The sequence below is a fragment of the Symphalangus syndactylus genome, chromosome 8 (genome assembly GCF_028878055.3).
Source record: "Symphalangus syndactylus isolate Jambi chromosome 8, NHGRI_mSymSyn1-v2.1_pri, whole genome shotgun sequence".
Classification (NCBI taxonomy): Eukaryota; Metazoa; Chordata; class Mammalia; order Primates; family Hylobatidae; genus Symphalangus; species Symphalangus syndactylus.
Genome location: NC_072430.2, coordinates 131,932,064 through 131,946,657, shown reverse-complemented (window position 1 = coordinate 131,946,657; position 14,594 = coordinate 131,932,064). Strand labels below are relative to the sequence as shown.

The 14,594-nt window shown below is 39.3% G+C and overlaps 2 protein-coding genes across 2 annotated transcripts in view; one reads left to right on the top strand and one right to left on the bottom strand.

Moving 5' to 3' along the window:
• Positions 1–14,594, top strand: part of COL4A4 (collagen type IV alpha 4 chain) — a 322,996-nt gene that overhangs the window by 30,157 nt on the left and 278,245 nt on the right. Inside the window, exons 3-6 of the mRNA XM_063645750.1 lie at positions 1,474–1,516; positions 3,051–3,129; positions 3,515–3,610; positions 14,337–14,478. The gene's annotated coding sequence lies outside the window, so the exon portion shown is untranslated. The remainder of the gene's footprint in view (positions 1–1,473; positions 1,517–3,050; positions 3,130–3,514; positions 3,611–14,336; positions 14,479–14,594) is intronic.
• COL4A3 (collagen type IV alpha 3 chain) overlaps positions 1–14,594 on the bottom strand; it is a 153,175-nt gene that overhangs the window by 30,101 nt on the left and 108,480 nt on the right. The window contains exons 24-32 of the mRNA XM_055290811.2: positions 13,145–13,215; positions 12,151–12,333; positions 9,998–10,166; positions 6,640–6,732; positions 5,564–5,668; positions 3,202–3,299; positions 2,507–2,657; positions 2,040–2,153; positions 510–677 (exon numbers count right to left, since the gene is read on the bottom strand). Coding sequence (XP_055146786.1) covers positions 510–677; positions 2,040–2,153; positions 2,507–2,657; positions 3,202–3,299; positions 5,564–5,668; positions 6,640–6,732; positions 9,998–10,166; positions 12,151–12,333; positions 13,145–13,215 — 1,152 coding nt within the window. The remainder of the gene's footprint in view (positions 1–509; positions 678–2,039; positions 2,154–2,506; positions 2,658–3,201; positions 3,300–5,563; positions 5,669–6,639; positions 6,733–9,997; positions 10,167–12,150; positions 12,334–13,144; positions 13,216–14,594) is intronic.

Sequence of the window (14,594 nt, the reverse complement as noted above, 5' to 3'; positions counted from 1 at the left end):
AAGAGATTGAATTAGTCATTTAGAGACTTCCCAAAAAGAAATGCTCAGACCCACATAACTTCACTGGTGAATTCTACCAAATGTTTAAACAGCATCAATTCTTCACAAACTGTTCCAGAAAATACAAGAGGAGGAAACACTTTCCAGCTTGTTCCATCAGACCAGCATTACTCTTGACACCAAAACCAAAGACATCACAAGAACACTACAGACCAATATCCCTTCTCAATATAAATGCAAAAATTCTCAACAAAATACTAGCAAACATATTATAGTAGTCGTATGTAAAAAGGATTACACAGCAAAAATAGCCACATTCTGGGTAATTGTTCATCCCGCCACCACCGTTTCCCTGCACCATGGCCCCTGGTTTCTTACAAATAATTTAGAAGGAAAACCTTATATTAAGTAAAACCACAGAGTCAAAAGTGTATGCCTATGTACAGTTGACAGAGCCACCTTAAGAGGAAGAGGAAAGAAAAAGAAAAATAGAAACACAAAAAGGATACCTGGTGGCCCTAAAATTCCCGGATTTCCTGGATATCCTTTTTGACCCGGTGGTCCCATCTCGCCTTGATGACCTGGCATTCCTGGTGATCCAGTTTCTCCAGGAAATCCTGATCTATCCAAGCCTGGAATTCCTGGGTCTCCCTTTGGCCCCGTTTTACCTCTTCTGCCTGTGTGTGAATAAATGAATGAATGAATGAATGAACCCACAAATGCTTTCCCCTACTAACTTCAGAAATATATATACATTTTTAAGATGGAGTCTCCCTCTGTCTTCCAGGCTGGATTATAGTGGTGCGATCTCAGCTCACTGCAACCTCCGCCTCCCTGGTTCTAGTGATTCTTCTACCTCAGCCTCCCAAGTAGCTGGGACTACAGGCATGCACCATAATGCCTGGCTAATTTTTGTATTTTTAGTAGAGATGGGGTTTTGCCATGTTGGCCAGGCTGGTCTCGAACTCCTGACCTCAAGTGTTCTGCCCGCCTCGGACTCCCAAAGTGCTGGGATTACAGGCATGAGCCACTGCGTCCGGCCACTTTAGAAATATTTTATGGCTGTAAATATTTAGCTTTGTGATTCGGGGTAACTGCACACTTACACATGCATGCGTGTGTGTGTGTATGTATGTATGTATTTAATGTCCCCCCCGTAAAATTTCTGAGCTCCCTTCTGGCTCTAACATTCTCTGCTCCAATGACCCATGCAGTAATACAAGTGTAGTCTTTATATCTATTTTCTAGTCCTGCAGACACATTCTGGGTCTGCACCTTATGAGTGTTGCTCACTCTGTGTAGCCTGCAGAAGACATACAGAGCTGTTCACATAGAAGCAAGCCACTAGATGCCTCTGGAAACAATAATAATGCCACTGTAACAGTTAAGGTCTTGGTCAAAAATTTATTTGTGAACATATAAGCAGTATGATAGACCACAGACATTAACTGATTTCTAAATAAATTTTTCCAGGAACAGTTCATCAGATCTGATAGAGAGGATCCAAAAACATAAGGTAAGTTTTCCATCATCTGGAACATCTAGCCTGCATCATTTAGATTTATTTTCATGTTTTTTCTTTTATATTGTATGTAAAACAATCAACTACATATTTTAGTTTATAAGTTTTTAAACTGGTATCATTGCATACATTTACCCTATTTTAATAGTAAGGATAAATTTACCACTTTAATATATTTATGAAAGTATTAAAGGTAAAAAGTTTTCTGAGAATTTAATATGTATATAAATATATGTAAACACACCAATCTCTCTCTGTCTTCAGCATTCATATTTTTCTTGCATAAAAGACACAAAGCAACTCACTATATTAACTTCAGGTTTCTTCCTTTATAGGTGGTACACACTACTGTGTGCAACAAACCCATGACAGCCAGGTTTACACTTCTGAAGTATTTCTCATTGAACAGTGGTCAGGACTTGTTGCTGGACAGTTCCCATGTTAAGCAGCAAAGCACAGAGCAGGAGTCTCATGTCTCCTGCCCTTCTGGTGGCCAGTTTTGAGGCCCTCCTCCTACCTTGTTGCCCTTTCAATCCATTTAAGCCTGGAAGTCCTTGGGCTCCCCTGGGACCCTCTATGCACCTTCCTGGGGGTCCTTGTTCTCCAGGTGGTCCAGGCTGCCCTGGATCTCCTGCAAAAGAAAGCACAAGTATATACCCAGGTGCTAGAACTTAAGGTCTTGGTATTGCTGTACCAATCATTCTTCTGTTAACTTTTTTTCCGCCTAAATCAGATCTATATTTACTACCATTAATATGCCTTTTCTAGAGGGCACTCATTAAAAAAGAAGGAAGGAAGAAGGAAAGAAAGAAGAAAGGTAGGGCAGGAACATTGGATGGGAAAATAATTAGGCTCCACAGATTCTATTTCTTGAACTAGAAGTTTTATTTGAGAATTCTTCATCCCTAGAACACCTTCACATTCAGTTTGCTGCCTTTTAGCAGAGCTCACAGTGGAGAAAAGTAATGACACTTGCTGTTGTACCTCGTGGTCCATCAAGCCCTTCATTTCCTGGAGTTCCAGGGAGACCTGGAAGTCCAGGGAGTCCAATTTCTCCATGTTCCCCAGAATTGCCTCTTTCTCCTGGAAAACCTGGTGTTCCTGGTCCTCCAGGCATGGCTACTGCTGGTTCTCCCTATAGCACAGAAATTATGTTATTACTATATAGTGCTTCCAAATCTTCACTGATAATTGACTGGTCTCTGTTATGGAGGCTGTAAGTCCCTGTTGCACAGCCACCAACATGCCATCAACTTTCCTTTTTGAGCTCTAGTTGCTAACTTTTCTATAAGATTATGTTTAATAATACTTCAGGATATGTAGCCTCCACTTTTTCAGGAGACTGTGGGATTGTCTGTAAAGAGAAAAATCTAAATGTTTTTACTTTTGATAGTTTTTCTCGTAGCTAACCACATTTCTTTCTAGAGTTTGTCCCATTTTAAATACTCTGAGTGTTTATGAAACCATTAAAGATGATATCAAGATGAAATCTGCATTCTGACACCTTATGTTTCCCTTTCTAAAATAGAAGATGATCCAGAGAAACATTAAAAAAAATTAATCTTCATCATCTACAAATATATTCTACATCTAGAGTGCTCTGCCAGGTAGGTGCATACAAATTGGCCAGTTATTGGTCACCCGCCCTCTCTTCTGTGACAGTTTGAATTTTTGCATACCTTGGCTCCTGGGAGGCCTGGCTTTCCAGGTAACCCAGGCTCTCCCATTTTTCCAGGACAACCTAGTGATCCTTTTGTACCTGGAAAACCTTGGTCTCCTACAGAGAAAAAACAATAAACATTGTTGTAGGATTAATCTTATTGAAATATTCTGAGCAGTAACTCTCTTATCTCTCAACCAGCTAGAGATGCTTTTATGAAAATTTAAATGATAATAAAACCAACTGATAAATTAGCAATTTTTTAAAAGTTCCAAATCAAATTACATTGGTTCCCATTTGAAAAAATAACTTTCTCTATTTTGTTGTTTTAGTAGAGCTATGATTTTGATTCAGCAATTCTTCAAACCACTGATGCTGGTTGACCATTTGACTTTGTTTTTGAAGTATTTTTTATATACAGTGTACAGGTAAGTGGATTTTTATATATGGATATATTCATGTAAGCATGACCTAGATTAAGATACAGAGCTTTTAGCCAGGCACGATGGCGCACACCTGCAATCCCAGAAGCACTTTGGGAGGCGAAGGTGGGTGGATCACTTGAGATCGGGAGTTCGAGACCAGCCTGACCAACATGGAGAAACCCCATCTCTACTAAAAATACAAAACAAACAAACAAACAAAAAAAACTAGCCAGGCATGGTGGCACATGCCTGTAATCCCAGCTACTCGGGAGGCTGAGGCAGGAGAATCGCTTGAACCCAGGAGGCAGAGTTTGCGGTGAGCTGAGATAGTGCCAATTGCACTCCAGCCTGGGCAACAAAAGTGAAACTTCGTCTCAAAAAAAAAAAAAAAGATATAGAACTTTTTCAGCACCCCAGGTAGCCTTTCTCAACAGGGGTTGCTTAAGAGAATTAAGTCCTAATGCCCTATAGCATCCATTGCATACAACGGATTAACTTCTTACGCATTTATAGTAGGTGAATTGAGAAAGAGGTCAACACATTTTCTGTGTTCCCTGGTTCAGAAGAGGAAGCCATGGTGGAGCAAGGCTGCATTCAGAGAGTTTCTTCATACCCTAATTTGGCCAATATTTAATTTGAAGTTAGTTCATGGAATTCATTAGGTTCAACTGTGAAATTGTAAATCTCCACTTTCAAGGAGCTCTTGGGCTAGTTCTGGTTCCCATAGTCAACAGTCTTCTTCCAGAGAGTCAATACCTAGAGTTACAAAGTAGGGATGTGATTTATTAATGCAGGGTCCAAGAAGAATGAAGTACAAATGTGAGCCAGGCTCCCTTACTTCACAGATCATTAGGAAGAAAACCAAGAAGTTGGACTCAAAGCCATTCTTGAGACTCCATGAGAAATGAGATTATGTTTTCCATTTCAAATACTCATAAATTGAAATCAATATTCTCATATTTGGGCAAAATCAATGTATAATAAACACTGATAACATACTAATCCAAGAGCTGAAACACCAAAACATGGATGCTATTTTTGACAAACATTTTAAATAATATTGTAACAAACATGAAATTGTCATAAAACTTGCAGTTCTATGTGAGAATCCAGGGACTCAGGTTACTCGTATGCCATCCTGGACAGGACTTTCATGTACTTGTCAGTGGGCAGGCTATGTCATTGTGTGAGCTCTCAGCATCTAGATTTTTTTGGAGTGTTTCCTCTTGGAGGGGAAACCATTTTTTTTCCTAAAGGAAAATAACTTCCATAATTTATTTTGGAGTGTATGGGAGAAATCAGCTATTTGTGATTTAATAGTTCCTTTCTTATATAAAGAAAAGAAATGTATACATGTAAAAGATGCAGGCATTTATTGAGAAGTATCAAAAATGTTTTTAAAATCCAACAATCAAGATTCACTATTACCATTTTGGTGAATTTCCTTCTAGTTGTTTTCTATGTGTTTTAAAAAATGCAACTGAAATGAAATTGCGTATATCAATGTAAATTCTGCTTTTTCACCTAACATTATTATAAGATATTTTTCCATTTATGGCTCTTTGAAAACATTATTTTTTTTTTTTTTTGAGACAGAGTCTTGCGCCTCAGCCTCCTGTGTAGCTGGGATTACAGACACACGGCACCACACCCGGCTAATGTTTGTATTTTTTAAAGAGATGGGGTTTCACCATGTTGGCCAGGCTGGTCTCAAACTCCTGACCTCAAGTGATCTGCCCATCTCAGCATCCCAAACTGGTGGGATTACAGGTTTGAGCCACTGCGTCTGGCCAGAAAACATTTTAAAGAGTATTATGGATATTTCCTATTTTACTCAGTTTATATCTTATATCCTATTTATATCTTTATATTGCATTTTACTCATTTTATTTATACATGTGTACATCTTCTAAATATCCACAATGAACTTTAAGTTCGAAAAAATTTTAAATTTACCCTTAGGTCCAGGAGGCCCAGGAAATCCAATTCCTGGAATTCCTGGTTCACCATCAGGCCCTGGAAGACCAGGATCTCCACATTTCCCCATGGATCCAGGGATACCTTAAAAACAAACACACATATGCATCTCCATATCAGCAACTTTCCTTCATCTTGTTTTAAAAGAAAATGTCTCAGTTCTCTGTGTCATCCTATCCCTTCTGCACACTAAGATTTTTTTTTTTTTTTTTTTGAGACGGAGTCTCGCTCTGTCACCCAGGCTGGAGTGCAGTGGCGTGATCTCGGCTCACTGCAAGCTCCATCTCCCGGGTTCACGCCATTCTCCTGCCTCAGCCTCCCGAGTAGCTGGGACTACAGGCACCCGCCACCAGGCCCGGCTAATTTTTTTTGTATTTTTAGTAGAGACGGGGTTTCACCGTGTTAGCCAGGATGGTCTCGATCTCCTGACCTCGTGATCTGCCCGCCTTGGCCTCCCAAAGTGCTGGGATTACAGGCACAAGCCACTGCGCCAGGCCACGAAAAAATTTTTAACACGACCCCAATCATATGCTCCCCCTCCCTGTCCCTATCCAATGGACTAATCTTTAGGAACTGCAAAGAATTTTGTCAATATAATTTAATTCCTAACAGGAAATATTCTAGATGTCTTGAACTATGTAAGTCTCCCTCCATGCATGCAAAACTCAGTTTTAGATCACGTTGGCAAAGACATTCAGTTTTCAAATGAAGATGCTATGGAAAATATCCTAATGAATTGCCAGTGGGCAAACATCACTTGCCCCCCACCAAAACTCCATAAAGGTTTTTCTGCTCTAAAATTCCTCTTAAGTAGTTACATCGGTTCTCTTCTGGAACCTTTATATTAGAAGCACCAGTGAGAATAACTTGGATAACCTCAGAGAACTACAGCAAGTCCCCAGCCTGCTTGCTTATCAGATAAGACACTGCCCTGTGCTCTCTTTTGGAGCCAATGAATACATTTTTTCCTTATAATGAGGACAGTATTTTTACAAGAGAGTCAGGGTATTGTGTGTGTCTGATGCCATGCACCAGATTTGGCAGAGGGTACTTACCAGGTGGACCTTGGAGGCCAGGATGGCCAGGGGGCCCTGGAGGTCCTGGTGGGCCTGGAACTGGTGTTGAAACACTGAGTTCTCCCCTAGGGCCTTAAGGAAATTTGTGGTCATAAGATTGGGGTATATAATGAAGCTTGTCTTAGATGATAGGGGAAAATATGATTATAAAGGGTTTATAAACATATCCCAAGGAAAATAAAAAATAACCTTTGTTTTCACAGGCTTCAAAACTAGCTTAAGGATGACCAGCCCATAGAAGCTTTCTTATTGAATCAACAAATATTTATAAGTTTAGACAATTGTCTAAACTTTGTTTCAACCCGTTTCCTGTTTACTCTGAGATAACTCACAGATGATAGTCCTAACTTTACCCCCTTACATTAGGATTCGAGACAAGTTCTGTTTAGAAATAACTCCAAGAACAGTTATTGTATTTTATTTCACATTGAAAATCAGATTTGCTTCAGCCTCAAAGAATGTGTTTATGTAAAATTAAATGAGCGCTGGTAGTGAGCTGCACTTTTTTTTTTTTTTCTAAAAGGGAAATTAATAGCCCAACATGCTGGTCTATTGAAAAGAGCCTATTCCAAAAAATTGATAATATGGAATTAAGTTTAAACTTTGGTGAATACTGATAGGATACTTATTTATTGGATGGCTAGTTTCCACAGGAAGGCTATTGAACAAAACAGTAAGTTTTGATATGGGCAAGGCTGACGTGGGTTTGTGAACTTGGACACTTTTCTTAACCTCTCTGATAAGTTCCTCATCTGTCGCAGGGGAAAGAATGCCTACCTAGCAGATAAGGACACGAGATAATATTCTGACCACAGTGGCAAACATTAAAAACATGTTTAGTGATAAGTGTTGTCCATATAGTCATTTCTTTATAGAAAAAAATAGGTTTACAGTATGTGATGGGACAATTTTGATAATAATATATTTTATGACAATGGAGTCCTTTAGTAAAGATTCACACTTAGAAATAACAGAAGAGGCCGGATGTGGTGGTTCACACCTGTAATCCCAGCACTTTGGGAGACCAAGGTGGGTGGATCACTTGAGGTCAGGAGTTCAAGACCAGCCTGGCCAACATAGTAAAACCCTGTCTCTACTAAAAAATACAAAAATTAATCAGGTGTGGTGGTGTGTGCCTGTAATCCCAGCTACTCAGGAGGCTGAGGCACGAGAATCCCTTGAATCCCGGAGGTATAGGTTGCAGTGTGCCGAGATCACGCCCCTGCACTCCAGCCTCGGTGGCAGAGCAAGACTCCATCTCAAACAACAACAACAACAGCATTTGGTGATGGATTAGAACAAAGCTAAATAAACTTTTGCTGTAAAGGGCCAGATAGTAAGAAATTTAGGCTTCGTGATTCAAGTCTACTCAACTACTCAATTCTGCCATTGTAGCATAAAAGCAGCCAGAGACAGTACATACAGGAGTGCAGCTGTGTTCCAGGAAACTTTATTTATGGATACTCTAATTTGAATTTCATATAATTTTCATGCATCACAAAGTATCATTGAACATTTTTTTCAATCATTTGAAAATGTGAAAACCATTCTTAGCTTGAGGATCATACAAAATGAGGCAGTGGGCTGGACTTGGACTGTAGTCCACCACTGTTTGCTAGTACCTGGATTAGAACAGCAGCCTCCTTTGGCCAGGCATGGTTGCTCATGCCTGTAATCCTAGCACTTTGGGAGGCTGAGGCAGGTGGATCACCTGAGGTCAGGAGTTCAAGACCAACCTGGCCAACATGGTGAAACCCCATCTCTACTAAAAATACAAAAATTAGCCTGGCATGGTGGCAGGTGCCTGTAATCCCAGCTACTTGGGAGGATGAGACAGGAGAATACACTTGAACTTGGGAGGCGGAGGTTGCAGTGAGCCAAGATCACGCCGTTGCACTCCAGCCTGGGCGACAGAGCAAGACTCCATCCCAGAAAAAAACAAAACAAAACAAAACAAAAAACAAAAAAACCCAGCAGCCTCCAAATTAAGGTGCAGATAAACATAAATATTTGTTTATTTAATATATAGAGAAAGTCATAAAATAAGATTTACATACATGTGTGGACAGAAATGATGTATACATTTATAACATATAATGTAAGGTTGTGCACTCAAAAAGTTTTACCGATGAGGGAAGACACTATAAAATGATTTAGAGGTTTACGGGGTCTCACCCTTTAAAGTGATTTTGTTTGTTTGTTTAATTAATTTATTTATTTATTTTTGAGACAGTGTCTCAGTCTGTTACCCAGCCTGGAGTGCAGTAGCATGATCTCGGCTCACCGCAATCTCCACCTTCCAGGTTCAAGCGATTCTCCTACCTCAGCCTTCCAAGTACCTGGGACTGTGGGTATGTGCCACCATGCTCAGCTAATTTTTGTATTTTTAGTAGAGATGGGGGTTCGCCATGTTGACCAGGCTGGTCTTGAACTCCTGACCTCAAGTGATCTGCCTGCCTTGGCCTCCCAAAGTGCTGAGATTACAGGTGTGAGTCACTGTGCCCAGCCTAAAGTGATTTTAGAAGTAAAACATGACCATGGTGGCATTATTTGCTCAAAACTGTCAGTACCGTGCTATTCTGACCTTCAGCCACACTCCTGAATCCAGAACTACGGCCAGTATATGTATATCCCAAAAGTTACCTGGACTTTTAAACTATTATCAGATCAGTTTCCTTTATTTGTCTTAGATATTTTAAAGTTTTATTTGTAACCTGCCTATTGAGTTATGGATCAAAATCAACAAATTTGTGGCTGGGCACAGTGGCTCACGCCTGTAATGCTAGCACTTTGGGAGGCTGAAGCAAGGATTGTTTGGGGTTGGGAGTTGGAGACCAGCCTGGACAATGCAGCAAGATCCTGTCTCTACAAAAAATAAAAATAAAATATAAATTAGCTGGTCGTGGTGACACACGCCTATACCCACAGCTACTCAGGAGACCAGGAGGGAGGATCTATTAAGCCCAGAAGTTTGAGGATGCAGTAAACTATAATTATGTCACTGCACTCCAGCCTGGGCAACAGAGTGAGACCCTGTCTCTAAAAAAACACAAAAAACAAATTTGCAATAATGCTTAGGATCTATTCATTTCATATATATATATGTAATAGATATAGAATATGCTAGGAAATTTCAGTTGAATTGCCCAGTAATGGAGAAAAAATGAGTTTTCTGTAACATACCCTACATATTCTTTCCTGGTATCTGTGAGTCGACATATTCTATTCGTTAGAAGCAAGTTTCTATATTTTCCTTAGTCTTGGAGAAACTTTGTTAGCTCTAGAAGCCATCAATCCACTCCATCGGAAAACAGGACTGAAAAGAAAACTAACCAACCGGCTTCTCCGGGTGGTCCAGGGGCTCCAGGAACTCCTTGCGTGCCCTGAGGACCAGGTTCTCCTTGGGGTCCGTAGCCAGGTGGTCCAGCTGGTCCTGCAGGTCCTGGGGACCCAGGGGAGCCAGGATCCCCTGGAGGACCTTGGTCCCCCTTCTCACCACTCAGAGCCTGTGACAACAGGAACGTGTTTGAATCGTGCTTCATTCCAGTATCTTCTTACAACAGGTTAATCATCCTCTAAATATGAATACCAGTTGGGTTGTCATTAAGATCTTAAATTAAAAGCATTTGGCATTTGATGAGAATTATTACTTAAATAAGAGCACTGCAAGTTTCTGCCATTTTGTGTCCTTTGGACTTTAGCAACATTTTTTGAACTTGGAACTGTCTTGAGTCCCACTTGAGATATCTTACCATGACGAGTCTCCTATATGGTAATAGCCACTAAAACTGTGTTCAAATTGACCAATAGTTCAAATGACTTTAGCAGTGCTATTCATGATAATGTTACATTTCTGAAATAAAATGAGCACAGCAAACCTTTATTTGTGGTTTCACCAGGTATTTTCATGACAAAGGGGATTTCCCACTTCCATTTTCTCTCATAAACTGTCTAGTTTTAAATCTTCATATGCTATAACCTTGAAAATGATTCGTAGATTTAAAAGAAATTGAATTTGACTAACTAATTTAAGCCCTCTTCCTTCCCAACATGGCCCTCTGAAATAAATTTGACTCAATTTTTCTTTGTTCAATATCATCAGATGGCTAAGTGGTCTGTCTCCTTTTTTAATGACAGGGTGTGAGACTCAACAAATCATCACCTTGATTTTTCTCTCATTTACTTTATGGAGCATCTTCACCAGAACTTATAAAGAAAAATTAGTGAGATGCAAGTAGGGACGTCACACAAATTCTCTTAATACTAGACCATCAGAATTCTGGCACTGTCACTTTATAAGCATAACTACCACAAAGTGAACAGCCTGGGACTTGGCCAAGGCAGGGTCTGAGAACTGCTGGCACCATAGATGCTGCCAGCCAAAAAGGGTTTTGTAGTCAGAAGCATTTAGGAAAGACCAGATAGCTTATCTTCATGTGGAAGACTCACAGTTCATATTCTGATATTAAAGGGTCTGTAAATGAATCTTTAAATTTGTTTACCAAGTTTCTCCAAACCTCTTCGAGGTAAGATTTGTTTTATTGGATAACACAGGTTAGCCCTGGGAGAAACTGGTATTTCATAGAATAGTTTGGGCAGCATCCCTTGCAAACCTCTTGTAAATACATTATGATGACAGGTGCTCACCCTCTCACTCTGTGACATTTTAAAATAAATCTTAGGGCTGGGTGCAGTGGCTCACACCTGTAATCCCAGCACTTTGGGAGGCCGAGGCAGGCGGATCACCTGAGGTTAGGAGTTTGAGACCAGACTGGCCAACATGTTAAAACCCTGTCTCTACTGAAAATACAAAATTAGCTGGGTGTGGTGGCACATGCCTGTACTCCCAGCTACTCAGGAGGCTGAGGTGGGAGAATCGCTTGAACCCGGGAGATGGAGGTTGCAGTGAGCCAAGATTGCGCCATTGCACTCCAGCCTGGGCAACAAGAGCAACACTCCATCTCAAAAAAAAAAAAAAAAATCTTGGTAGATATTACGTCAGTTAAATATGTGAGTAATTCTCTCATGAAAAGGGATTAAATTTCCATAAAATTAAGTAAGTGACAAAACATTTAATCTCTTTATTTGACTACCATACCCCTAAATATGCTGTCTTCTTATGCATTTATTTTTATTTAAAAATATGGACATTGCCCCAAAATATTTACTACACTTTCCACTATACATCATTTTCTGAACTTTTCCACAGACTCATTTGATACAAATATGGAACTGTAATTTGTGTATGAGATGGGGTCATCATCAATGTAGAATTTTGATTGGCTGAAATCACTGAATGCTACCTATTTATTTTGTCAAAATACTATAACTCTTTGCTTGGGTTATTCCTGCTAACTTGAAGATGCTTCATTCTGCAGTTAGAGCGATGAACTGTGCTGAGCAGCCAATCATTTTTGGAAAAGAAATCACTTTATCTCTTAACTTCAGAGTACTTCATTTATAGGGAGGGTAAAGTTGCTAAATACCAACCAGTTCGCCTTTAGGTCCTGGTAATCCTTTCACTCCCGGAGTTCCAGGAATTCCATCCAAGCCCTTTCTCCCAGGTTGGCCTCTGAGCCCCGGGTCCCCTGGGGCACCCACTTGCCCCTCAGGCTGATGTGTTTCACCTTTTTCTCCTTTAAGTCCTGGGTCACCCTGGGCACCTGGGAAACCCTAGGGTAGTACAGAAATGAAACTGCATTGTAGTTTGATAGAATTCTTCTTGTGTCAATCTTAAAAACAGTGTGGACAAGAACTTTTCAATTTTAACATGAATTTTTTCAACACACTCTTTGGTCCACAACTATTATTTCAAGCATTTTGTTTGTTTTGCTTTGTTGTTAACTTCCAAAACTGAAAAATAATTCAATTAGATAGTATAATTCAAAACAATACACACAATAATATAATTCAATACCATAGAACAATCACCATAATTCAGGTTATGTTTGAATATTGGTACATTTTAACAAGCCTCTCTGAATAATTTGATCTAAGTATATTTATCTATAACTTTTTGATTCACTATGACAATCAAGATTCTAATTTTTAACAGACTTATTGAGGTATAATTTATATACCATAAAATTTCTCCTTTATAAGAGTACAATGATACTCTTATAAAGTATGAGTTCAATGATTTTTAGTAAATTTATAGAATTATGCCACAATCACCACAACTGTGTTCAAACATCTCCATCTCTCTCCCAAGTTCCCTCAAACCCATTTGCAATGAACCTCTGTTCCCACCCTCAGCCCTAGGCAACCACTAATCTGCTTTCTGTTTCTGATACCATTTCAAACTGTTTATAAATTCATTAACTCATTCACTTAATCAGTCACAGATTTATTCATTTAATCAACAGGTATCTATTAAGTGCCTACTGTTTGCAAGGCACCAAACTGATAAGTGTGTTGCAACCGTATTTCTAGAGTGTTCAATTTTTCAAATTGAAGCTAAAGATTTAAAAACATGAAATCTTACTGGAAATCCTGGAAGACCTGCATTTCCTGGGGACCCTGGGCTTCCTTTCAAGCCAGCTGCACCTTGTCTTCCTGCAAATCAACGAATTATTAACTAACTCCTCATTGAACGCCAACTCTGAGTAGACAGGGTAATACAATGTATGAAGAAAATAGAGTGTTTTCTTGTGGGGAAAGAAAGACAACTTCTGTCATAAAACATAAGTGCAATAAGAGAATGGGAGTAAATAACAGAACAAGAGATCATGTAAAAAGTAACTCAGATCTTAGCTTAAAATTTTATCTTCATAATTTTAAGAATATATCTTTATTTTTTCTGAGTATATATTACTTTTAAAAGTAATAATATGCTCATTATAAGAAAATTATGCAGAAAGAAGATACTAAAAATCACCTATAAATCTACTACCAGAAGATAATATTTGCTAAAGTTTAATGTATATTAATGATAAATTTTTATATCCATAACTGCATAGGACTCATATACACACTATTTTGGAATTATAGTATACATATGTCAACAAGTATGAATTTATAGCTTCGTTTTAAATGGCTACATGCTGCCTATTGTGTTGGTGAGCCATCATTTATTTAGCTAAATGCTGTTTTTAGCCATTTAGACATTAGGTAGACATTTTTCAACTTTTAGCTGTTGTAAACAATGCTTTGAAAAAATGTCTCTGGGTATTTAGCTCTCCAAATTTATCCAATTATTTCCTTTATAATAAATCTTTAAAAGTATCATGGCAGAGCCAAATGGTCACAAACTTTTCTAAGGTTTTGAATGTCTCTTGCCAAATTGCATTTTATTGTACAATTTTATACTTCCCATAGGTATTTAAATATCTCTGTCAAGATGATCCCTTTCAATGACCTTCTGGGTGGGTCTTGTCTTTGGTCAGTTAATCAACACATATTTATTCAGATTCTATTTTTTGCAAGATACTGAGCTGGGGTGTATCTTTTTATAGTGATCCAAACCATTTTACTGCTTACATATCTTCTTTGAGCTGCACCTGGATGGGCCACATGTAGAGAAACTATGCAAAATGCAACAATGCAATGAGTGGTCAGCATCAGTGAGCTGCTCACCTGCTCACCCTGAGCCAAAGACGAGACTCAAGGAGAGTTTTATTATTTTTCCTCCTTATTTCCCTCCTTCATTTTCTTCCTTTTGGTTTTTGTTTTAATAGAACATTTCCCCTGGATATTTGGATACTGAACAGGAGTAATGTGAGGAACAGCTCCTACCTACCCCCTGCCCCTTCCCTCACAAGCCTGTGAGTCAGGGCAGGGGCAGCCGCTGAAAGTAGCAGAGGCCTTCATAAAGGAGAAGTGAGTGGGATCTGAGGGGACAAAGAATCCCTGCCCAAGTGCACGTCATCCAGTGGCTGACCACAGTGTCCACGGTTGCCACCATTAGTCTTTCATCTTTGGATTGAGACCCAGTC